General features: G+C 44.3%; 1 protein-coding gene across 3 annotated transcripts in view; it reads right to left on the reverse strand.

The window, feature by feature from the left end:
* Window positions 1–24,960, reverse strand: part of CYFIP2 (cytoplasmic FMR1 interacting protein 2) — a 121,820-nt gene that overhangs the window by 56,140 nt on the left and 40,720 nt on the right. For all 3 annotated transcript variants that reach the window (XM_040345081.1, XM_040345082.1, XM_040345080.1), the window contains exons 3-7: window positions 18,842–19,009; window positions 13,497–13,586; window positions 13,213–13,290; window positions 4,119–4,220; window positions 968–1,149 (exon numbers count right to left, since the gene is read on the reverse strand). In XM_040345081.1, the coding sequence (XP_040201015.1) occupies window positions 968–1,149; window positions 4,119–4,220; window positions 13,213–13,290; window positions 13,497–13,586; window positions 18,842–18,958 (569 nt within the window). In that variant the 5' untranslated portion in view covers window positions 18,959–19,009. The remainder of the gene's footprint in view (window positions 1–967; window positions 1,150–4,118; window positions 4,221–13,212; window positions 13,291–13,496; window positions 13,587–18,841; window positions 19,010–24,960) is intronic.

Raw genomic sequence — 24,960 nt, forward strand, 5'->3', positions numbered from 1 at the left:
AAAAGTTACCTGTGTGTATGAAAGACATCAGGGGATATCTGCATGTACTTTTAGTATCTTCCAGTGCATGTGTCTTTTAATATCTTTGTGCACATATGGCACCCACATTAGATTGCCTAAACACCAACCGTACAAGGCAGGAACTGATTCCCCTGCCAGGTCTTTACTGCTGTACATGAACATGTCCATTACAAAGAGACTTCACCAGAAAACTTTTTTGTATCATTTTGGAGTAAGAAGTGTGCAATTGGAGAGATTGGAGAGATTTCCCTTCACTTTCTATCCCAAAGCCAAAACAGGAAGTGAGAGGAAATCCATCCAAAGTGAGGGAATCCTGGTTGTCACCAGGGTCAACAGAACTATTATCCCAAGTGGAATCCTTCCCCTCTATAACTGTTATTGGGACAACCCAAAATGTGAGATTTTTCACTTTGGGTGATAACGGTAAACATGGCAAATAGAGAAGGTGTATCTCCCTAATGGGGACAGCAATAAAACCCTCTCAATAAAAAATGGTCAACATGGTCAGCGTATGTCTGCTAGAGAATATGGCTGTGCACTGGCGGAGGCGGAATAGAGGAATATTTTTTTTATATTTTTTCTCTGTTTTTGTTTTTGGTTTGTTTGTTTATGTTCTGTTTTTGTTTTTTGTTGTGCCGGCTTGATAAATAGGAAGGACGATGAAGATTATCTATACCGTCAGTATATCTAGAAAAGGAAACATTTTGGAACTGAAATGCTCTGTAAATACCTTTTATTGCAGAATCGATTTCTGATATGTTATATATGTGATACGTATGCAATTGAAGTATGTTTGTTTGTATAAAATTGATTAAAAAACAATAAAATATAGAATAAAAAAAAAAACCCTCTCCACTCTATCCAAAATTAAAACTAAAATGCTGGGACAGAAGAACAATCAACTGACAAAAATCCTCATGACAACTGTTATTATCAGGTTCCTTACCGTTTATAAGCAGAGTGGTCATTCTTCACACTGCACTTCATGTTTTTTAGCTCATCCAGTACAGCAAACATGTTGATGAACTTCCCCAAGGTGAGCAAGTAGGCTTCCGACACGAAATCCTTCCTGCGCTCAGCATGACAGAGGCGCTTCACCTCATTGCAGAACCTCTCTATGGCTTTACGCTGAAATTGATTATGGTTGACAGCTAGTACATTGTGCTCAGAAGCAGAGGTGGTTTATAAAGTACACTTAGATCCAAAATGGATGGTCCTGTTCCCGTACGTGTTTTGATTGTTGACCGATTTTGATTTCCCCCTCCATACCTTTCTCTTTCAGCAGAAATGCTGCTTTCTGCTTTCCCCCGTCCAGTGCTATGTGCTGCCGGAGCTGAGTAATAGCCACACCCCTAAGCATAAGCATCCTCAAGACTTGCTTTGCAGAGAAAAGGAGGGGGAGTATCTTACCAGGACTGATACATTAAAGCGGATCTCCAGGGCTCCATTAGAAAAAATGAAAAGTCAGCAGCTACAAATACTGCAGCTACTGACTTTTAATATTAGCACACTTACCTTCCCACAAATTCAGCAGTGTCTTCACCCAAGCTGATTTTTCAATTGATTCTTGGATGCTGCTGCCGCCATCTTGGTTAAGGGAAACCGGCAGTGAAGCCTTATGGCTTCACAGCCGGTTCCCTTCTGCGCATACACAAAGCTTTGTGAATGGCCCGGCTGCAAGGGAAGAAGGAGGGGGCCAAACTTCCAGGTGACTTTGCCACAGCAAACCCAGGTACTCGCTCCTCCCTGAAAGGTGCCAAATTTGGCAGCGGAGGGGGGGGGGCAAATAAGCAGAGCTTTTCTTTTGGGTGGAGCTCTGCTTTAATGAGTGCATTGGGTCTGCTGCCAATTGACCTGCAAAGTCATATGCAGACATCCGGTACTACCGCTATAACAGGAAAGATACGATCGATTTTCCCGACGGGAAAACTGTCATGTTTGCTTTTGGTCAGGAAAACCAGCCGTGTGTATGCTCCATAGCAGTTTTCCCAACAGGAAAACTGCGAGCAAAAAATTAGAACTTATTCTCTTTTTTCCCGCCGCGATTCTCAGCAGTTTTTTGCTCGGCAGTTTTCCTATCGGTAACACTGCAGTGGAGCATACACACGGCCGGTTTTCCCAACCAAAGCTGTCATGGAAGTTTTCCTCGACGCCGGGAAAACCGATCGTGTGTACAAGGCATAAGACTATGAAAATGGAAGTTGTTAGTGCAATGTCTGACTGACTATCTATTTCATGACCTCAGTTGGGCTTTAAAGCAAAAGAAAGTGTATTGATTATACAAAAAGAATATAAACAGAATGATATTTTGTAAATGTATAACTTTACTTGTCAACTATTTAGGTATAGTTTTTGCTGACTTAACTGACCAAACATGGGCTTTATATGACGTATGCCATGAACTGTGAGGCCTCGTACACACGACCGAGTTTCTCGGCAAAAACCAGCAAGAAACTTGCTGTTTTTTTTTTTTTTGCCGAGGAAACCGTGTACATTTTTCGACGAGGAAACTGTTGAGGAACTCGACGAGCCAAAAAGAGAGCATGTTCTCTTTTTCCTCAACGGGAATGGAGACAATTGGAACGTCGAGTTCCTCGACAGCCTAACAAGGAACTCGACGAGCAAAACGATGTGTTTCGCCTGTCGAGTTCCTCGGTCGTGTTTACGAGGCTTGAAAGAGACATGGTATAAGTGCCATCTCACATCTTGTGCTCCTACAGGGTATGAGTCCTGCCTGCTGCCCGGCTGTTGGGAGTTTTCTTTGGTTTCATACAAGGACAGACAGAGGAAGGTAGAAGTCTAGCAAACCTAGTAAAGCTAAGGACCTGGAAATGCTTATGGTACTTTAAAATGTCAGTCTGGGAAATAGGCTAAATCATTTGGTGAACCACTAATGTTTTAAAGAAAACATTGCTACAATGCTAAAGCCATACCTTTACCAATTTAAGTTCCAAAAATCTTGCTTTTTCCAGGAGCCAGACTAAGCGGGGCTTTGGAAGTGCTTCAAAGACCCACAGCCTCTTGCCAGTCATTCTGTTCGACATAACCTTTTTATAGCTCAAAGCCTTTGCCCCAGAGCTTCCAGGAGACTATAGCACAGGTGGATCAGGGAAGAACATGTAATTTTGAATGGCTAGGGATAAGCAAATTTAAAATGTGTGGACCCTGAGCATGCATACTAAATATGCCTTTCCTATGTCTTCAGTTTGGTTCTGATGAGTGTTTTGAAAACTTACTGGCCTAGGTAATCATACTTGGTCACCAGCAGTTAAAGTAGTTGTAAATGTAGAAGGTTGTTTTTCCCCTTAATGCATGCTCTGCGTTAAGGTAAAAACCTTCTGTTTTCAGCCCCCCCCCCCTAAATACTTACCTGAGCCCGATCTTGATCTAGCACTGTGCCAGAAAGCAGCTCCTCTCTCTGCTCTCTCTTTCCTCACAGGACAGTGTGGTAGCAGCATATGTAAACTAAAATCTCATATAAACTTTAACATGTCAATGCCATTTTAATTTAGCATTTTCAATATTTTTTAATCTGAAGATCTCATCAAAATAATACCTGGTGATTCTACTATGTTATGTCTTTGTTCAGACATTTCATGTTATACAACACATTAAAACACATTATGCAGACATTGTCCAATATGGTCACCATCAGGCTACCCACCCTGAGATATGCAGACATCTCTGCAGTGCATGTTCACAGGGTGTGGTTGCTAAGGGGCTGTATGAGATTAGCAGAACTGAAATGTAACACGTGAAAAAAAAGGTGACAAGTGCATTTGGGAAAAAATGGCAGTTGTTTATGATACACAGATTTTTTTTTCTTTTCTTTTTTTTTAGCAAAGCAAGGGGGAGATTAACTAAGCTGTGCATGGAAGCCAATCAGCTTCTAACTTCAGCTTGTTCAATTAGACTTTAACAATAAAACCTGGAAGACGATTGGTTTCTGTACACATCTGCACCAGATTTTGCATGCTCCAGTTTTAGTAAATCTCTCCCTAAATGTCATCCAGTTAGGGTTTACATCTGCTTTAGATAAACCACTGGTGTACCAATTCCCAGAAAAGACAAGACAAAGATAAGAAAACACAATTTACCTGGAAGTACATAAACTTCATTAGTTTTGTGACTTCCGGTTCTAGAACCTCCACCGTCTTCTCATAAATCTCCACACGGTTAGGCTGTTCATTGCACTTCACCTAAAAATACACATTATACACAGGTATTTATAAAGTATATGTGAACCCTTACCTTGTTAAATAACCTATGCAGTTTAAAACAGAAATGGGTGTGGGTGGGGACTTTAGAGGGATGTGTCAGAGGGGGGCAGAGAAACAGCAGGACACTGATCTTCCAGTGAAGTGCTGTGGAGGGGGGGGGGTGTCAGCACAAGTCTGACCATTGGAGTACAGGCAGCAGCTGTGCTCCTAAGTAGAATGCAAAAAAGAAAACTGACCACACTGGGAGGGATGTGGTCTCATGCCTAATGTGGTCAGTTTGAAGAAGTAAAACCAGGGAAACTGGCAAGATCACCAGGTATTTCACAGAAGGGAAGCAATGCAAAGAAAACAGATTTTTTTTAATACAAAAACATGGTACAACAGACAGATATGTGCAAAATGAAATGTTGGGGTAACACGCTTTATAACTTTATCTATTCTTCCATGGTAAGTGCAAAAGTGAGAGCGAGGCTTCCATCACATACATTTTATATTCAGTGATCAAACATGCAGGCATGACTTAACTGGCCTTGGGCATATGCAGTGTGGTGGCCAGTGCAGCAATGGGCGGTTGCCACACCACATATGTCTGATAGCGGTTCGATCACATTCAAGTTCAGCCTATGTAAAGAAGGGTGGAGGGTAGGCTTTCCTAGCTTTACTAGCTTGTGTGGGAAAAACAATATTAATCAGCCAAGGGTTTCTCTCTTTCCCCGCCTATACGGTCTCAGCTGGTAGTGTCAACCCAGCAAAGGTGTTAAAGCAGAATACCAGCAAAAAAATTATAATTATATTTTTGCACCACTTGTGCATCCCCTGTTAGCCCAGCCTGTACTGCAATAGAGTAACCATTGTCATTCAACCTACTTCCTCCGAACCCAGGCTGGAGGTGTGTCATTAGGGCAGCCTGGACATACAGTACAACTACACTAAACTGCACCCACACATCAATAAATTAGTACTGAAAAATTTGAATTTTTAAAAAGTCCAAGCCTTCTATTCCAATTTTCTGTTCCAATTAATAGGACGCGGCACTGTGTATTTTAGAAGTATCCACAGGACCACTTTGCGTTGATACAACCAATATTGGTCAATAAATTAGTACTGTTTGGTACAGGAGTAAGGGCCACCCACTGCTGCAGAGAAGAGGACGGGCCTGTGATGTAAATGGTCTGGGTTTCAGGAGGTTTCATGGAGTTGGGAAGATCTCTTCGGCAAGCTGGAGGTGGACTTTAGGAAGTTCTAGGCACACATAAATGATAGTTCTGGAGAGAGACCGCACTCTGAGAAATTGCAATCAATAGTGTCGAATACCAAATATACAAAAAAACATATACCGTATATACTGGAGTATAAGCCGAGTTTTTCAGCCCTTTTTTTAAGGCTGAAAATACTCCCCTTGGCTTATACTTGAGTCAGTGTACCGAAAATGATTGAGACTGCAGGCGTCCATTGTTTAAAATTTGCGGTCTCCTGCTGGTCCCTTTCGTAATAGGTGTTTCTCAGCAGACACAGTTCCGCCTATCACGGACGTACTCTCATTCTCGGTTTCCCAACAGACACTGTGTTCAGTGTTTCGCCAATCACGGACATCCTTTCATCCTTGGACAAGAGGACGTCCGTGATTGGTGGAACACTGAACACAGTGTCCGCTGGGAAAGTGAGTCCGAGGATGAGAGAACGCCCATGATAGGCGGAACTGTGTCTGCTGAGAAACGCCTATCACGGATGGGACCAGGAGGAGACCGCGACTTTTAAACAATGAATGGACGCCCGCAGCCTGTCAATAATTTCAGGTACACTGACTTGGGCACAGTGAGGCTGCAATGAGCACAGTGAGGTTGGCACAGTGAGGTTGCAATGGGCACAGTGAGGTTGGCACAGTGAGGTTGCAACGGGCACAGTGAGGTTGGCACAGTGAGATTGCAATGGGCACAGTGAGGTTGGCACAGTGAGATTGCAATGGGCACAGTTAGGTTGGCTCAGTGAGGTTGCAATGTACACGGTGAGGATGGGCAGTAGCTGCTGCATTCTCACCCTAGGCTTATACTCGAGTCAATACGTTTTCCCATCTTTTTGTGGTAAAATTAGGTACCTCGGGTTATACTCGGGTCGGTTTATACTCAAGTATATACAGTACCTCATAAATGTGTCAATCCAATGCAATAATAAAAACGAAAAAAATATTTTAAAAATTAAAGTCCATAAACATCTGCTGTGTGTATAATTACATCCAAAACACTCTGTGTGGATAGCAGTAATCCTGCACCTTTAGGCTTCATGAACACTGGATGTTATAAAAACCCCAGTAGTGTTAGCTGTAGCTATAGAATGCGTTTTTCAGTATTTTTCAGCATTTTTTTAGCTGTTGCGTTTTTTTAGCTTTTCTTTTTAAAGAAAACTATACTCCCACAAAAGCTTGCGCTGATAAATGAGGAATATTATTATTATTTTTATACAGGATTTATATAGCGCCAACAGTTTGCACAGCGCTTTACAACATCAGGGAAGACAGTACAGTCACAATACAATTCAATACAGGAGGGATCAGAGGGCCCTGCTCGTTAGAGCTTACAGTCTAGAAGGGAGGGTCAAGTGGAACAAAGGGTAGTAGCTGTGGGGGGTGAGCAGATGGACAAAATGAAAATACAGTTGTTAGGTGTGGGTAGGATAGGCTTCCCTGAAGAGGAGGGTTTTCAGGGATCCTCTAAAAGCTAATAGAGAAGGAGATAGATGGACAGATTAGGGTAAGGAGTTCCATAGGCTTGGAGAGGCTCTGGAAAAGTCCTGGAGATGAGCACGGGAACAGGTGATGAGAGAGCTAGAGAGCAGGAGGTCTTGAGAATAGCCGTTTATAATCGTTTTTAAGGTTTTAATGGTTTTTACAACTGCTCATAAAACCCACTAGATTTGGGTTTTATTTTCCAGCAAGAAAAAGCCCCAGCAAAAAAAATGCTGATGACAGCCTATGGGGTCAATTCAGTAGGAGATAACTACCGCATGATTTTTTGAGTTAAAATAACTCATGCGGTATTAACCTCGAAAGTAGTCAATTCACAATAAAATGGCGTTTTTTTAATGGGTTAAATATTTATGTTTTGCAATATCTAGCACTTACATTTTGCGTTATTTTTTGTGTTTTTTCTCCTGTGGTAGTGTCTCTCCGGAAGTGGGTGCAAATACCTGTATTATACAGGTATCTGCAACCCCCCCCCTCCCCCTCGAAAGGTGCCAAATGTGACACCAGAGGGGGGGAGGGTTCCGTAAAGCAGAAGTTCCATTTTTGGGTGGAACTCCGCTTTAAGCCAAAAACAGCAGCTGTAAAAAAGTCCAGTGTGCATGAGGCCCTAAGAATCTCTGTATGAAACTCCCTGCAAGGGGATAAGGATAGAAGAATTTCTCATAGTGTAGTAATGTGTCTTAATATGACCCCTGATGACATCAGATACAACTGACAAAACGTGTTGGGTGGAGATTCTGTGACACGTCAATTCCGGTACTTAGAGCGCAGGTGGAGCTGCAGTTTCGGTTTCTATTTACATACTTAGGTATGTCTATATATATATATATATATATATATATATATATATATATATATATATATATATATAATTTTGTTTTCATTTATCATGTGTTTTCGCATGGGTGTCATTTGACATTTGAACACCTTCCCAGGGTCATGTGATAAAACTACAGCTAGAATGCTCTATTGGAGATAGTATGTGGCCTGCTGTATATGTAGGACTATTTTTGGACTGTACAGACCACCAAATAAAATAAAGGAGTGATAGTTTAGTGTTCCATAGGGTACAGGGAGGCCTTTGAGTACTCTGACTATTCCATGTCTACTACAGTTTTATTGCTGAATTTAGCCACCAATATCCAGAGGTGGTCAGAAGAATGGAACCAAATAATTAAAAATTCATCACAATTTTTACAATTTGAAGTTTATTGCTGCCTTGCTGGCCCTCTAGTCCTTCTGTTCTAGGCACTGGCCCACATGTGCCATTATGATAAATACAATCTTGGTTATACAATTATACTTTGATTAGATAGTGATACAACTAAAGTTTGAGTGTTTAGAAATTACACAACTAGATCACAGGAAGGTGTTCTCAAATCACCAGATAGTCTGGGGTTTGCTGGATAAAAAACCGAACAGATAAATGACTCTCTGTATGTATCGAAGCAGGGTATATACACGTAGCACCCTCCTAACTAGGTTGCTAATAGTTGAGGCAAACTTCGTTTTTGTCTCCTCTGTAGCAGTGTAGCAGTGTTCAACTGTTTTTGTTCGTTCTGGGTTCTGCTGGTGCAGGCTCCACTGCTTTCTTCTGATTTCTGGAAGGCTTCAGAATTTAGTGGGTGGAAGAGGAGGGCCCACACTTGCATATTCAAAACCCTTCAGCCAATCCCTAGCAGGGAGAGTGGCCAGTAGGGGGCTGAGGTGGGTATAAATAGGCCGTTGCCTGTAATACCAGGTTCCTTATCCCTTTGGAAGAACACCCTCTGGGCTGAAAGCGGCAGCTTAGAAGAGGCCATTTGGGTCCCAGCTCCGGCTAGAGCTAGGGGACCCACGTTCAGAGTTCCTGAAGAGCAGTACAGGAAGTCTGCAGAGGATCTGACCCGGAGGCATCCATTTCAAAGGCTGGCTGGTACTGCAAGAAAGTGTTGAAGTACACAGGGCACAAGCCTAAAAGAGCCCAGAGACTGTCCTTTCAATCTTTTTGGAGAGCTCACTCAAGTTTGCTGACTCAGGTTTTACCTTCGCAATTGGGTCCTCTAAGTTGTAGCTCACTAGAGACTGAATACAATAGGGAGGTTGCACCCTGAAGAGATAGCACAGTTAGAAGTGTCCTCAATTATCTTTCTGCTAGTCCGGAGTCTCCCAAAGCTCACCCGTACCCAACCCAAGTTAAACCAGCAAATAAACTTCAAAAGAACAAGCACTGCCTACTTTCTGAGTTGAGTTACTGCTGTGTGCCTGGATGCTATGTGTGTCACAGGGAATGGAATCTGGAATAAAACAGCCAGCCCAGTCTGGGGCCTGTGCTACACACACATAAATAATTTTCATTCACCCCAACAAATCCCCCTATGCACACTATACAGCACTGATGTAGGAATCTCCCACTGAGGCTACTGTATTCTGACAGCTGATGCCAGTGTACCAGAACATCGGTTGCATCTAATTGGATGCAGCTGCTGTCTGGCCATCAATTTGTCACCTGGCTTTTTTATTTGAAACATGTTGAGTGGAACCCTTCCGACAGGGCCACCCACAAAGCGAATATCAGTTCCTGAAGAACCGGACAAAGTTTGTATATACAGGGAGTGCAGAATTATTAGGCAAGTTGTATTTTTGAGGATTCATTTTATTATTGAACAACAAACATGTTCTCAATGAACCCAAAAAACTCATTAATATCAAAGCTGAATATTTTTGGAAGTAGTTTTTTTTTTTTTTTTTATTCTAGCTATTTTAGGGGGATATCTGTGTGTGCAGGTGACTATTACTGTGCATAATTTTTAGGCAACTTAACAAAAAAAAAATATATACCCATTTCAATTATTTATTTTTACCAGTGAAACCAATATAACATCTCAACATTCACAAATATACATTTATGACATTCAAAAACAAAACAAAAACAAATCAGTGACCAATATAGCCACCTTTCTTTGCAAGGACACTCAAAAGCCTGCCATCCATGGATTCTGTCAGTGTTTTGATCTGTTCACCATCAACATTGCGTGCAGCAGCAACCACAGCCTCCCAGACACTGTTCAGAGAGGTGTACTGTTTTCCCTCCTTGTAAATGTCACATTTGATGATGGACCACAGGTTCTCAATGGGGTTCAGATCAGGTGAACAAGGAGGCCATGTCATTAGATTTTCTTCTTTTATACCCTTTCTTGCCAGCCACGCTGTGGAGTACTTGGACGCGTGTGATGGAGCATTGTCCTGCATGAAAATCATGTTTTTCTTGAAGGATGCAGACTTCTTCCTGTACCACTGCTTGAAGAAGGTGTCTTCCAGAAACTGGCAGTAGGACTGGGAGTTGAGCTTGACTCCATCCTCAACCCGAAAAGGCCCCACAAGCTCATCTTTGATGATACCAGCCCAAACCAGTACTCCACCTCCACCTTGCTGGCGTCTGAGTCGGACTGGAGCTCTCTGCCCTTTACCAATCCAGCCACGGGCCCATCCATCTGGCCCATCAAGACTCACTCTCATTTCAGCAGTCCATAAAACCTTAGAAAAATCAGTCTTGAGATATTTCTTGGCCCAGTCTTGACGTTTCAGCTTGTGTGTCTTGTTCAGTGGTGGTCGTCTTTCAGCCTTTCTTACCTTGGCCATGTCTCTGAGTATTGCACACCTTGTGCTTTTGGGCACTCCAGTGATGTTGCAGCTCTGAAATATGGCCAAACTGGTGGCAAGTGGCATCTTGGCAGCTGCACGCTTGACTTTTCTCAGTTCATGGGCAGTTATTTTGCGCCTTGGTTTTTATAAAAGGTTCTTGCGACCCTGTTGACTATTTTGAATGAAACGCTTGATTGTTCGATGATCACGCTTCAGAAGCTTTGCAATTTTAAGAGTGCTGCATCCCTCTGCAAGATATCTCACTATTTTTGACTTTTCTGAGCCTGTCAAGTCCTTCTTTTGACCCATTTTGCCAAAGGAAAGGAAGTTGACTAATAATTCTGCACACCTGATATAGGGTGTTGGTGTCATTAGACCACACACCTTCTCATTACAGAGATGTACATCACCTAATATGCTTAATTGGTAGTAGGCTTTCGAGCCTATACAGCTTGGAGTAAGACAACATGCATAAAGAGGATGATGTGGTCAAAATACTCATTTGCCTAATAATTCTGCACTCCCTGTAAAGTGTATGCACCTTAAAGTTTTCATTTAAACTCCTGATCTGCATACCTTAGGTTGATCCCTCAATTTGCAAGATATAGCTGTGAGTGCAAACAAGGCACTTGCCATGAGTGGCATATTACAGGGAGGGTGGCGCCCCCCACGCAGAAGGGACACTAGAGAGGAGTCCTCTTGCTAAGGACTGCAGAGAACAGGAGTGGACTGGGCAGCCGATCTCATGCCCCAAAAAAGGCATCTGCAGAGGCGGCCAAGACCTGTAGCTGGCTCCACCGCTGGCTCTACTGCCCACTGATTGCTAGGGAGGCACCGCCTGGTGTCTAGCAACCACATAGTTGCCAACATTTGAAAAAAAATTCCAGGGACACTTTGCCGCACAGCTATTAATTAATTACCACACTCACTTCCCCGAAGCTCCACCCACTCCGCATAATCTTCGCCTGGCGAAGATTATGCGGAGTGGGTGGAGCTTCGGGGAAGTGAGTGTGGTAATTAATTAATAGCTGTGCTGCAAAGTGTCCCTGGACACATGTTGGCAACTATGCAACCAGTGACATCATGTCATCCCCCACCCTAATGTAGAGGGAGGCCAAGGCCCCAGCATTCAAAGCAGAGGAGGATTCCTTCCTCCTCCGCTCTGTGAGCGCGCCTAGTGCTTTCTACCCACTTTCTCCATCTCCATGATCTTCTCCAGTGTGCTCTGAGGGATGGGAACTCTGGGCCAGATCCACAGTGAGAGTACGCCGGCGTATCTACTGATACGCCGGCGTACTTTCAAATTTCCTGCGGCGTATCTTTAGTTTGAATCCTCAAACCAAGATACGACGGCATCTGGGTTTGATCCGACAGGCGTACGGCTTCGTACGCCTTCGGATCGTAGATGCAATACTTCGGCATCCGCTGGGTGGAGTTTGCGTCGTTTTCCGCGTCGGGTATGCAAATTAGCTATTTCCGACGATCCACGAACGTACGCACGGCCGTCGCATTCTCTTACGTCGTCTCTAGTCGGCTTTTTCTAGCGTATAGTTAAAGCTGCTTTTTTTGCGGCGTATAGTTAGATTTGCCATGTTAAGTATGGCCGTCGTTCCCACCTCGAAATTTTAAATTTTTCTTTTTTTTGCGTAAGTCGTCCGTGAATCGGGATGGACGTAAGTCACGTCTAAGTTTAAAAAATGACGTCCTTGCGACGTCATTTCGCGCAATGCACGGCGGGAAATTTTGAAACGGAGCATGCACAGTTTATTCGGCGCGGGGTCGCGCTTCATTTAAATGAAACACGCCCCCTAATCGCCGATTTGAATTCCACCGCCAGAAATAACTTACGGCGCGAAATCTTTGAGGATTTGAAAGAACGCCAGGTAAGGTACGGCGGCGTAGCGTATCTCTGATACGCTGCGCGGCTTCAGATCTATGTGGATCTGCCCCATACAAAGAGGAGGGGTTCATGCTGGGATTTGTAGTCCTTCACTTTTGGGGTATGTGACCCCCTCAAAAGTGAAGGACTACAGGTCCCAGCATGAACACCCTCAGAGCAAGCCAACTGAACAGTGCTGCCAATTAGGACCAATAAGTGCTGTTAATCAGTGCCCATCAGTGCTGCCCATTAGTGCCTATAAGTGCCGCCTATTAGTGCCTATCAGTGCCGCCTATTAGTACCCATCAGTGCTGTCTATCAGTGCAGCTTCATCAGTGCCTCCTCATAAGTGCCACCACATCAGAGACCACCAGTGCCATCTCATTCTCTGCCCCACTGACCCCATCCTCTGCTCTATAGACCACATATGTGTCACTTGGACAAATCACGTCTCAGGGTCTGATGAGGAAGCCACAGCTGTTCACTGTGAATGGCTGCAGCTTTCTCATCAGACCCCGAGACGAGAACTGCGGCTGGGGTGGGACAAATTAAGATGGGGAGGGGGGGCGGGGGCATCCGATTTTAGTCTTACCTAGGGCAGCACAAAACCAAAATACACCACTGCAGGTATGCATTGCTGTCGACCTGACTACTGCATGTATGGTCACATCAAACCAATAAAATCATATATGTCTGACCAGTCACATGCAAAACAGATTTTTTTTTACCTGTGGAATGGCTCTAGAGCAGCTCCTCCATGTGTACAGCATGACCGCATACTCTTGTCCTTCTTCCAGCATCTCATTCTGCAGCATAAACATTTTATGTCATGTTATTTTATGTAATTTTATTAATATATAATGAATGTAACACATGTGTAATATACATGTAATTAACAGACCACTGTATGACTTCTTAAAAAAATTGTGCCATGGCAGAAATATAGACGTGCCAATACTGGCCTCATTCTAAAAGTACATTCACATTTAGACTGAATTTAGAAGCCACTCACCATGCTGGAATGGACTGTAGCTTGTTCAATGTACCTGGCTATACCAGTTACAAACGCATTCCGATCCTCGAAATTGGTATCAAAGTTAGCCTGTAGGAATTAAGAACAATAACAACTTGAACTCACCCGAGAAACTACTGACACGTTTATCTAGGTTGATCTCTGAATTTTGTCAAAGTTTCTCTAAATTAAGCTTCAGGTAGAGTAGGGTTGGGCTTTCATTTTTTCCTGGGTCCTTGCTGGGGAGATTTCGCCCCTCTATTTGTCCTGGCTACTACTGTCACTGGAAAAGTTTGAGTTTTCACTGGAACAAGATATGAGGGGAAATTTTCCAATGGGACAGGTCTTCTAGTGACAACTGTCTATGAGCTCATTTCATGCCTGAGTTACAGGAAGTTAAGGGAAATCTCCTCAGTAGAGACACAGGCAAAACAACTTTTTTTTTTATCCATTCCTTAATCTGTCCAAAAATGATAAATAAATGTTCAAATGATATACAGTACAGAAATGCCTTTGCTTTGCAACCCAGTCTGCCTACCCAGATGTTTCCTCTGGCTTTTAACCCAACATGCTTCACACTCCTAGAGTAGAACTCAAACCAAAAAATTGTCTTTAAACCATATGTCAAGGCAAAAAAAAATTCTGCAATACATGCACATCTCCCCAATGTTGTATCCATTTGAAACACTGCAAGTAAAAAAGAAAATAACTTTTGACATGAAAACACAGTGAACGTTGGACTCTGAATTTCAAAGCACGTGTTGTCAGCCCTAGAAAAAGGAAAACATCCTGGACTGCCGCACTCCGCTAAAGGCATCTTTATTTTGTAAATCAAAAGTATAAAATCCAAAATACAGTCAATTGCAAAAAGTGGACATACAGGGACAAATGGCTAATGCGTTTCACATCGTTAGATGCTTACTCATAGCTCATGAGTAAGCATCTAACTATGTGAAACGCATTAGTCATTTGTATGTCCACTTTTTGCAATTGACTGTACTTTGGATTTTATACTTTTGATTTACGAAGTAAAGACGCCTTTAGCGGAGTGCGGCAGTCCAGGATGTTTTCCTTTTTCTATGGACCTGTGCAGAGCTGGCACCTGGTGGCTAAGTAGGGCGGGAGCCATTGAAAAGGAATAAGCCTCGTACAGACGACCGGATCTATCCGCTGGGATTGATCCGCGGATCAGTTCCAGTGGACAAATCCGGTCGTCTGTACGGCCTAGCGGATATTTTTCCGCAGAGATTCGTCCAGCCGATCGATTTCAAGCGGATAGAAATTTCTTAGCATGCTAAGAAATCTATCCGCTTGAATCGGGTCCAGCGGATTGATCCGGTCGTCTGTACAGACTCACCGGATCAATCCGTCCGCTCCCATTCCTTGCATGCGTCGTAATGATTCGACGCATGCGTGGAAGTAGTTGCCTTCCAGCGTCGCGCACGTCACCGCGTCATTATCGCGGCGACGGCGCGACACGTCACCGCGGATGTATTCCGCGCGGATTTCGATCTGATGGTGTGTACAGATATCAGATCCAAATCCGCCAGAGGATTTATCCGCTGGAAATGGTCCGGCGGACCGTTGCCAGCGGATATCCTCTGGTGTGTACGAGGCCTTAAAGGTTTGGAGAGCGGTACATTTTCTTCTATTGTCAGCCCTACCTACTTCATATTACTCAGGCCTCGTACACACGACCGAGTTTCTCGGCAAAAAACAGCAAGAAACTTGCTGGGAGATATTTTTTTGCCGAGGAAACCGGTCGTGTGTACATTTTCGTAGAGGAAACTGTCGAGAAACTCGACGAGCCAAAAAGAGAGCATGTTCTCTATTTCCTCGACGGGAATGGAGAAACTTGCCTTGTCGAGTTCCTCGACAGCCTAACAAGGAACTCGACGAGGAAAACGATGTGTTTCGTCCGTCGAGTTCCTCGGTCGTGTGTACGAGGCTTCACACCTCTTCGCATCTGCTTCCCCCTCATTATCTAAATAACCCATCCTTATGTACAGTTATATTTTCTTTTACTTTTTCACCAAAAATGTAAGTAAAAGAAAATCCCAAATTTTGGGTTGTCCCCAGAACAAGAATAGTTGGTATATTATATTTTTTAATACAATATATGTATATTACTGTATATATTTATAATAAATAATATTATTTATATTATATTTTAGATTATATTAGTTGGCCTTCTTCTCCAATTGCCATGTCTAACCTTGTTGCTTTCTTGATCTCATTCCTTGCAACTTATCTTCTTTCATTCCTGCTGCAACATAACTTTTAATGTCGTATTTTCTGCTGCCATTTCCCCTCCCTCCTCCAAACTCATAGTCCTAACATGATATTTTTTTTTTTAGACCTTTTGGCCTTCTCAAGCAGACATCTTGTATTACATTTTTCCTTGTTATTCAAACATTTCAAACTGGCTTACTGTCTCTCCCTCTCTCAGCTAATTTCAAGTAATTTCCTGTTAGATCATATACAAGGATTTCACACTTACCATGAATCTAAGTGATTGGATATTCTTTACAAAGTGAAACTTCACCGCATTCACTAAGCTTTGGGACAACTTCTCCGGCAAAGTGTGCCTATTTGCCTTTAGTAAATCAATCCATAGTATCTATCTTCTCTCCAACTCCTAGGTGTACTACAGGGCTCTATCCTTAGAGCCCTACTCTTCTTAATTTTTTTCTTGGTAGTATATTTGCTTACAGCAATACTTTAACAGTACATGCAAATAATACTCAAATACATCATTCAGATCTGTTCTCACTTCCTTGCTACTTTGTGTTCCCGACCGTTTGTCGTCTTCTCCTGCTTCCCTAAATGTAATGGCAATATTTTTTGAACATTTTAGTTGTCTTCCCTGGCTAAAATCTATGTTACTGCTGGTAAGACACCAATTACTCTCCAAGTGCATTGATAATCAGTCTCTGGTGCTCCATTTTTTTTTTGGGGGGGGGGGGGTGGCAAACACTTCCACCCGACACAAACCCCCCCCAGTTTGGTCTGTTGGTAGGTTGATCGTCAGCAGAAACCCCCACCCCCCCTCTTGTCGCTCACCCGTCTGTCCCCAGCCCAGCACTTACCCCATCTAGGTCGCAGGCAGCTTTGGCGACTTACCCTGTGTCTCCTCCTCCTTGGCGGCTTTCCCTGCGTCTCCCCCCCCCCTCAACAACTTTCTCCTCGGCGGCCAAAATGGTCGCTTCTCCTCTCGGCCAATCGGTCTTAAGACCCACTTCCTGATTGGCTGGGAGGAGAAGCAGGAAGACAATAGCCAATATTAGTTTGCTATTGTCACACAACTGGGTGGGCTCAGGGCACAGTGCTCTGCGCCCTCAGCCCACCCTTTTTTAAGCCAATTAGAGCCCTAGGCTTTAATCATGTGCTTAAAAAAGAAAAAAAAACATTGTAATCTATGCGCCCGGTGCCCTGCATATAGATTAAGGGCCGGGCACATGGAGATGCCGCTACTGATCTTATTTGCTTTGGTTTTAGGCTACATTCAGACCTATTTTGCTAAATAACTGTACAAGTATCATTTCGATTTTATATATGTATTTGCACTACAGTATATATGTGCACAATCCTACTTTGCTTTTGCACATGACTGAACTCTACCTGAATTCTGTCTGCCTATGCCCCTCCATAATTTTTCCCTTAAAAACATCTATATACGAAACATACATACAAGTTCCCTTGTGTGTGCTCTTTGCATCCTCTCTCAGGCCCCGTACACACGACCAGTTTCCTCGGCAGAATTCAGCTTCCGACCGAGTTTCTGGCTGAATTCTGCCGAGAAACCCGGCCGTGTGTACACTTTCGGCCGAGGAAGCCGACGAGGACCTCGGCGAGGAAATAGAGAACATGTTCTCTATTTCCTCGTTGTTCTATGGGAGAACTCGGCCCGCCGAGGTCCTCGGCGGCTCCAGGACTGAACTGGCCGAGGAACTCGAGGAACTGGCACGTCGAGTTCCTCGGCCGTGTGTACGGGGCCTTAAGCCTCGTACACACGACCAAGTTTCTTGGCAAAAACCAGCAAGAAACTTGCTGGGATTTTTTTTTTGCAGAGGAAACCGGTCGTGTGTACATTTTTCGACGAGGAAACTGTCAAGGATCCTGTCGAGCCAAAAAGAGAGCATGTCTTTTTTTTCCTCTACGGGAATGGAGAAACTTGCCTTGTCGAGTTTCTCGACAGCCTAACAAGGAAGTGCAAAAACAATAAGGATATGGACAGCCGCACTCCAGTAACTTGAAAAAAGACGTGCCCTTTATTGGGTACAGGAAAAAATGCACTACAGATATCAGCACACAGTGGGATAAACATCTGACGCGTTTCGCATTGAGTGTCAATGCTTAATCATAGCTATAGATGAAATAAAAAATAACAGGTATACATATATATGTATATGTATACCTGTTATTTTTTATTTCATCTATAGCTATGATTAAGCATTGACACTCAATGCGAAACGCGTCAGCTGTTTATCACACTGTGTGCTGATATCTGTAGTGCATTTTTTCCTGTACCCAATAAAGGGCACGTCTTTTTTCAAGTTACTGGAGTGCGGCTGTCCATATCCTTATTGTTTTTGCACATCCTGTGCATTGCCAGCACCCATCTGCTTCTGAGTGGACATCAATTACCCTAGTGAGCTCACCTAGAGCGGCAGCTCTCTTACCAGCCTAACAAGGAACTCGACGAGGAAAACGATGTGTTTCGCCCGTCGAGTTCCTCGGTCGTGTGTATGAACGAGGCTTCATACTAGCAGCCAACAAATACTATCCATGAGTCCTAGTACTTTAGCCACTGCGGAGGAGGTAATGGGAATTTAAAGTGAAACTTCACTCTTGCAATCAACATTGACTATTTTTAATCCTTAGTTTTAGCATTAGTAACTTGAGAGGAAAGTATATCACATTTTCTTGTTTTAAACTTTTTTTTACATTTCTTCAGTTACTTCCTGGTTTTCAGGCCTAGGCTTGTGATGTCATACAGCCCAGAAGACTTCAGGAATGGAGGAGGGGTTTTCTCAGCTAAACACACCCTCCCGCCTGCATACCTGAGCTAAGAGCAGATGGATTCCAGGAAGTAAATACTACATGAATCATCTGCCCTTACTCTGGATGGCCACGGCTAGTGATTTCTCAACAAAATGAAGCATGGAGACATAGATGGAAGGGTGAGCTTGCTTTGAACATTAAAAATGAATTAAATTGTTTTTTTTTTGGTTTGTGGTGCTCAGATACAGTGAAGAAAGAATGAATATAAAGGCCCTTAATAAAAAAAATCCTGATTATAAAAGGAAAATGTGAAGCACTCCAGCTCTGTGACAAGATGATACCTGGTACATTATGGAGGACGGAGGCGGTTCGATGCATGGCTGCTGGTCAGGGAGTGGTAACTCCTCCAATAGGTCCACGTTAGATAACGCATCTTCCAGCGTCACGTGGGTGGTCATGCTGAGTAAGTCCGGTAGCACCAGTCTCCAGGGATTTTATGACAAACTTATCTAAATAAGGAAGAAAAACACAAAATATTTAATATACACTTATGACACATCTTGTACATTCTTCATCCCAGAGAAGGGCTTTAACGTTGAACTCCAGGCAGATATAAACGGCACAAACCTTGCCTTATATTCATTGTTTTCACTTTAAAGCATATCCAAACCCAAGACAAAAATGTAATATATTGCAGTTTACCAACATGTGGTAAAGTGGTGACTGCATTCGTTTTCTTTTTTTTCGATTTTTAAAGTGATATTAAAGGGTTTCTTTTTTTTTAAATAACAAACATGTCATACTCACCTGCTCTGTGCAGTGGTTTTGCACAGAGCAGCCCCGATCCTCTTCTTCTCAGGTCCCTCACTGGTGCTTTTGGTCTCCCCTCCTGCAGAGCACCCACAGAGCAAGCAGCTTGCAATAGGGGCACCTAAGCAGGCTTGTTCATGAGCCGTTGCTCTATCTGTCAATTCACACATAAAGCTACGGCTAGGACCTGCCCCCCTCTCTCCTCATTGGCTCACTGGCTGTGATTGACAGCTGATGTCTCAGCCAATGAGAAGGGAGAGTCCCACCGGAGAGCCGAGGCTCTTGTAAACATCGCTGGATTAAGATTAAGTATTAGCGGACCTGGGGGGACTGCTGCACACTTCAGCCCCAGAACCCCCTTAATGACTAGAGCATTTTTTGCAGATACGGAACTGCGTTGCTTTAACTGACAATTGCGCGGTCGTGCAACATTGTACCCACACAAAATTGATGTCCTTTTTTTTGCCACAAATAGAGCTTTATTTTGGTGGTATTTGATCACCTTTGCGTTTTTAATTTTTTTGCGCTATAAACAATATATGATATAAGCTATAAAAAAAACACTTGCTGACCAGCGCACGCTGATATACGTCGGCAAAATGGCACGGACAGGCAAAAGGGCATACAGGTACGCCGCAAGCTCCGTGACCGCGCCGTGGACCTGATCGCCGCCGGTGTCCCACAATCGGGTCACACAGCTTAAGAACGGGGAGATGTTGTGTGTAAACACAACATCTCCCCGTTCTGCCAAGTGACACTGTCACTGATCGTGTTCCCTGTCATCGGGAACAACAATCAGTGACGTGTCACATGTAGCCACGCCCCCCTACAGTAAGAACCAATTCCTTGGGAACACTTAACCCCTACAGTGCCACCTAGTGGTTAATCCCTTCACTGTCAGTGTAATTTTCACAGTAATCAGTGCATTTGTATAGCACTAATCGCTGTAAAAATGACAATGGTCCCAAAATGGTGTCCGCCATAATGTCGCAGTCACGATAAAAATCGCTGCCAATACTAGTAAAAAAAATAATTAATAAAAATGCCATAAAACTATCCCCTATTTTGTAGAAGCTATAACTTTTGCACAAACCGATCAATAAACATTTGGGGGGACAAACTGGCTGCATTTGAGGGGTCAAATGCAGCCAGTTTGTCCCCCCAAATGCAGCCAGTTTGTCCCCTCAAATGCAGCCAGTTTGTCCCTTCAAATGCAGCCAGTTTGTCCCTTCAAATGCAGCCAGTTTGTCCCCCCAAATGCAGCCAGTTTGTCCCCTCAAATGCAGCCAGTTTGTCCCTTCAAATGCAGCCAGTTTGTCTCCTCAAATGCAGCCAGTTTGTCCCTTCAAATGCAGCCAGATTGTCCCCTCAAATGCAACCAGTTTGTTCAATCAAATGCAGCCAATTTGTCCCCTCAAATGCAGCCAGTTTGTCCCCTCAAATGCAGCCAGTTTGTTCCCTCAAATGCAGCCAGTTTATCCCTTCAAATGCAGCCAGTTTGTCCCCTCAAATGCAGCCAGTTTGTTCCCTCAAATGCAACCAGTTTGTTCAATTAAATGCAGCCAATTTGTTCCCTCAAATGCAGCCAGTTTGTCTCTTCAAATGCAGACAGTTTGTTCCCTCAAATGCAGCCAGTTTGTCCCTTCAAATGCAGCCAGTTTGTCCCCTCAAATGCAGCCAGTTTGTCCCTTCAAATGCAGCCAGTTTGTCCCCTCAAATGCAGCCAGTTTGTTCCCTCAAATGCAGCCAGTTTGTTCCCTCAAATGCAGCCAGTTTGTTCCCTCAAATGCAGCCAGTTTGTTCCCTCAAATGCAGCCAGTTTGTTCCCTCAAATGCAGCCAGTTTGTCCCTTCAAATGCAGCCAGTTTGTCCCCTCAAATGCAGCCAGTTTGTTCCCTCAAATGCAGCCAGTTTGTTCCCTCAAATGCAGCCAGTTTGTCCCCTCAAATGCAGCCAGTTTGTTCCCTCAAATGCAGCCAGTTTGTTCCCTCAAATGCAGCCAGTTTGTCCCCTCAAATGCAGCCAGTTTGTCCCCTCAAATGCAGCCAGGTTGTCCCCTCAAATGCAGCCAGGTTGTCCCTTCAAATGCAGCCAGGTTGTCCCCTCAAATGCAGCTAGTTTGGCCCCTCAAATGCAGCCAGTCTGTCCCTCCAAATATAGCCAGTTTGTCCCCCCAATTGCAGCCAGTTTGTGCCCTCAAATGCAGCCAGTTTGTGCCCCCAAATGCAGCCAGTTTGTGGCCCAAAATGCAGCCAGTTTGTGGCCCAAAATGCAACCAGTTTGTGCCCAAATGCCGCTAGTTTTCCCTCAGTCCGGCATTTACCATCCTTGGGTCAGCGCCGTCCTCCTCCACGCTCCCTCCACTCCCTCGATGTCTTCTCCCGTCCTCTATGTCGCTTCAGCCAGGTAACCATACTCGGTGCACCTGTTTGGCTGAGAGGCGGGTCAGTGTTAGGGAAGCGATTCCCTAACACAGCATGGTCTAAACAGGGAACGCACAGCCGTGCGCCTGCTGTTTAGCCATTTGGAAGCCGATTAGAGCCCACAGCCTCTAATCGGGATAGCCGATGGCTCTAATCAGGCACCTCCAAAACACACCCACCGCTGTTATTCAGATGGCCGGCGCTCAACAGGGGGCCAGACACCTGAATAGTGGGCGGCAGCGGTGACAATAGATATATTCATGCCATGCATGAATATATCTATTGTTTTGTGATGGGTGCGTGCAGGAGAGAGGGGCGCTCCTGCATCCCACTATGGACGCACCGCCACTGCATCTACGGATAGGTTAGCTGCAGTATATAACATTTTTGTCTTTGGCTTTAGATGCACTTTAATGTCTATATACAGTAATCAGTTACTGTCTGCGCAAATGGGATTTTCAGGAAAACAGAAACTACAAAATAAACAAGGATACCAAGTATTCTAAAAGGTTCTTTATATCTAAATGTCCTCTTATTTGTAGCACTGGCTTTCTTAAAAATAGAAATACACAACAATTGAAATAGGAAGCCCAAAATAAATGTGAGTGCAATAGGAAAGAAGATACTTATTAAAAGATAGAGATGCATGTCACGAAGAAATAGAAACAAACTGGTCTTAGTGGCTCGCTTTACCTAACCTCACAGGACGCGTTTCATCTATACAGGAAGCACACAGCAGACAATACTGTTCTTCTTACAGACTGGCACATGACTTCCCTGTAATACCTACAGTGAGGGGAAAAGTATTTGATCCCTGCTGATTTTGTACATTTGCCCACTGACAAAGAAATCATCAGTCTATAATTTTAATGGTAGGATAATTTTAACAGTAAGAAACAGATTAACCACTTCCATACCAGGCACTTAGGCTGCTTTCACATTGGGCAGCGGAGGTGCGCTGACGGTATAGCCACGCTATTTTTAGCGCCGCTATACCGTCGTATTTACCGCGATATTCGGGCGCTAGCAGTGAGGTTTTAACCCCCGCTAGCGGCCGAAAAAGGGTTAATACCGCCCATTGCGGGCGGTATTACTGCGGTTTCCCATTGATTTCAATTGGAAGGCGCGGTATAGGAGCGGTAAACACCCCGCTCCTATACCGCTCCAAAGATGCGGCTAGCAGGACTTTTGGAGCGGTCCTGCTACCGCACCGCTTCAGTGTGAAAGCCTTCGGGCCTTCACATTGAAGCCTGCAGGGCATGATTTTTTCATGCGGTATAGCAGCGCTATTTTTAGCGATGTACCGCATGAAAAACGCCTAAATGTGAAAGGGGTCTTACGCACCTTCCCGCCCAAGCCAATTTTCAGCTTTCAGCACTATCACACTTTGAATGGCAATTGCGCGATCATGCTACACTGTACCCAAACAAAGTTGGCGTCCTTTTTTCCCTACAAATAGAGCTTTCTTTTGGTGGTATTTGATCACCTCTGCGATTTTTTTTTTTGCGCAAAAACTAAAAAAGGACTGAAAATTTTGAAAAAAATTATGTTTTTTGTTTTTTCTGTTAATTTTTTGTAAATAAGTAAGTTTTCTCTTTCAATTACGGGCACTGATATGGCAGCACTGATGGGCACTGATGAGATGGCACTGATGGACATCGATGAGGTAGTACTGATGGGCACCGATGAGGTGGCACTGATGGGCACTGATTGGCGGCGCTGGTATGCGGCACTGATGGGCACTCATAGGTGGCACTGATGGGCACTCATAGGCGGCACTGATGGGCACTCATAGGCGGCACTGATGGGCACTCATGGGTGGCACTGATGGGCACTCATAGGCGGCACTGGGCACTCATAGGTGGCACAGATGGGCAGCACTTATGGGTGGCACTGATGGGTACTTATGGGTGGCACTGATGGGTACTTATGGGTGGCACAGATGGGCACTGATAGGTGAGCACTGGGCATGGATGGGCACTATGGGGTGGCACTGATGAACACTGTGGGGTGGCACTGATGGATCCATGTTGCCAATCAGTGCCCATTTGTGGGCACTGATTGGCATCTGTTTTTTTTACTGCTCTTTTTTTTTTATTATTGGCTTTTTTTTTTACCCTTTTTTTTGCCCTTTCCTGGTGGTCCAGTGTGGGCTTCCCTGGTGGTCCAGTGTGGCGATCCGAGGGGGGGCTGCACTGATAAACAATCAGCGCAAACCCCCCCTGTCAGAAGAGGCGCCGATCGGCTCTCCTCTACTCGTGTCTGTCAGACGCGAGTGAGGAAGAGCCATCAACGGCTCTTCCTGTTTACATCGTGATCAGCCGTGAATGGACACGGCTAATCACGTGGTAAAGAGCCTCCGCCGGAGGCTCTTTACCGAGATCGGAGATGCAGGGTGTCAGACTGACACCCCGCATCACCGATCGCCGCGCTGCGCGCCCCCACAGGCGCGCGCAGGCATGAGATCCTGCAGGACGTCAATAGACGTCCAGTCAGGATTTCAGAACCACTTCCCGGACGTCAATCTGTTATTGACCAGGCGGGAAGTGGTTAACAACAAAAATATCCAGTAAAACGCACTTCAAAAAAGTTATATATTGATTTGCATTTTAATGAGTGAAATAAGTATTTGACCCCTTCGCAAAACACGGCTTAGTACTTGGTGGTAAAACCCTTGTTGGCAATCACAGAGGTAAGACATTTCTTGTAGTTGGCCACCAGGTTTGCGGGATTTTCTCTTTGCAGATCCTCCACAAGTCATTAAAGGGGAGTTCCAGGCATTTTTAGCCAGATTCAGGTAGAGCGGCGTATGTTTAAGCGGGCGTAGCGCAGCTCATATGCGCTACGCCGGCGTAAAATCGAGAGGCAAGGCCAGTATTCACAAAGCACTTGCACCCTAAGTTACGTCGGCGTAGCGTAAATGGGCCGGCGTAAGCCCGCCTAATTCAAATTAGACAGGTAGTGGGCGTGTTGTATTAAAATGAGTCGTGACCCCATGTAAATGCATGGCCTTACGAACGCATGCTCAGAATCACGTCGCATATACTCCCTAAGAAACGACGGCTCAATGAGTACGACGTGAACGTAACCTACGCCCAGCCCCATTCACATACGACTTACGCAAATGACGTAAAATCCGACGGCAGTTCCGACGTCCATACCCTACACGACTTAGACCAGCTATTTGGTGGTTTATCTTTACGCCGGACGTACGCCTTACGTAAACG

The sequence above is a fragment of the Rana temporaria genome, chromosome 3 (genome assembly GCF_905171775.1).
Source record: "Rana temporaria chromosome 3, aRanTem1.1, whole genome shotgun sequence".
Lineage (NCBI taxonomy): Eukaryota > Metazoa > Chordata > Amphibia > Anura > Ranidae > Rana > Rana temporaria.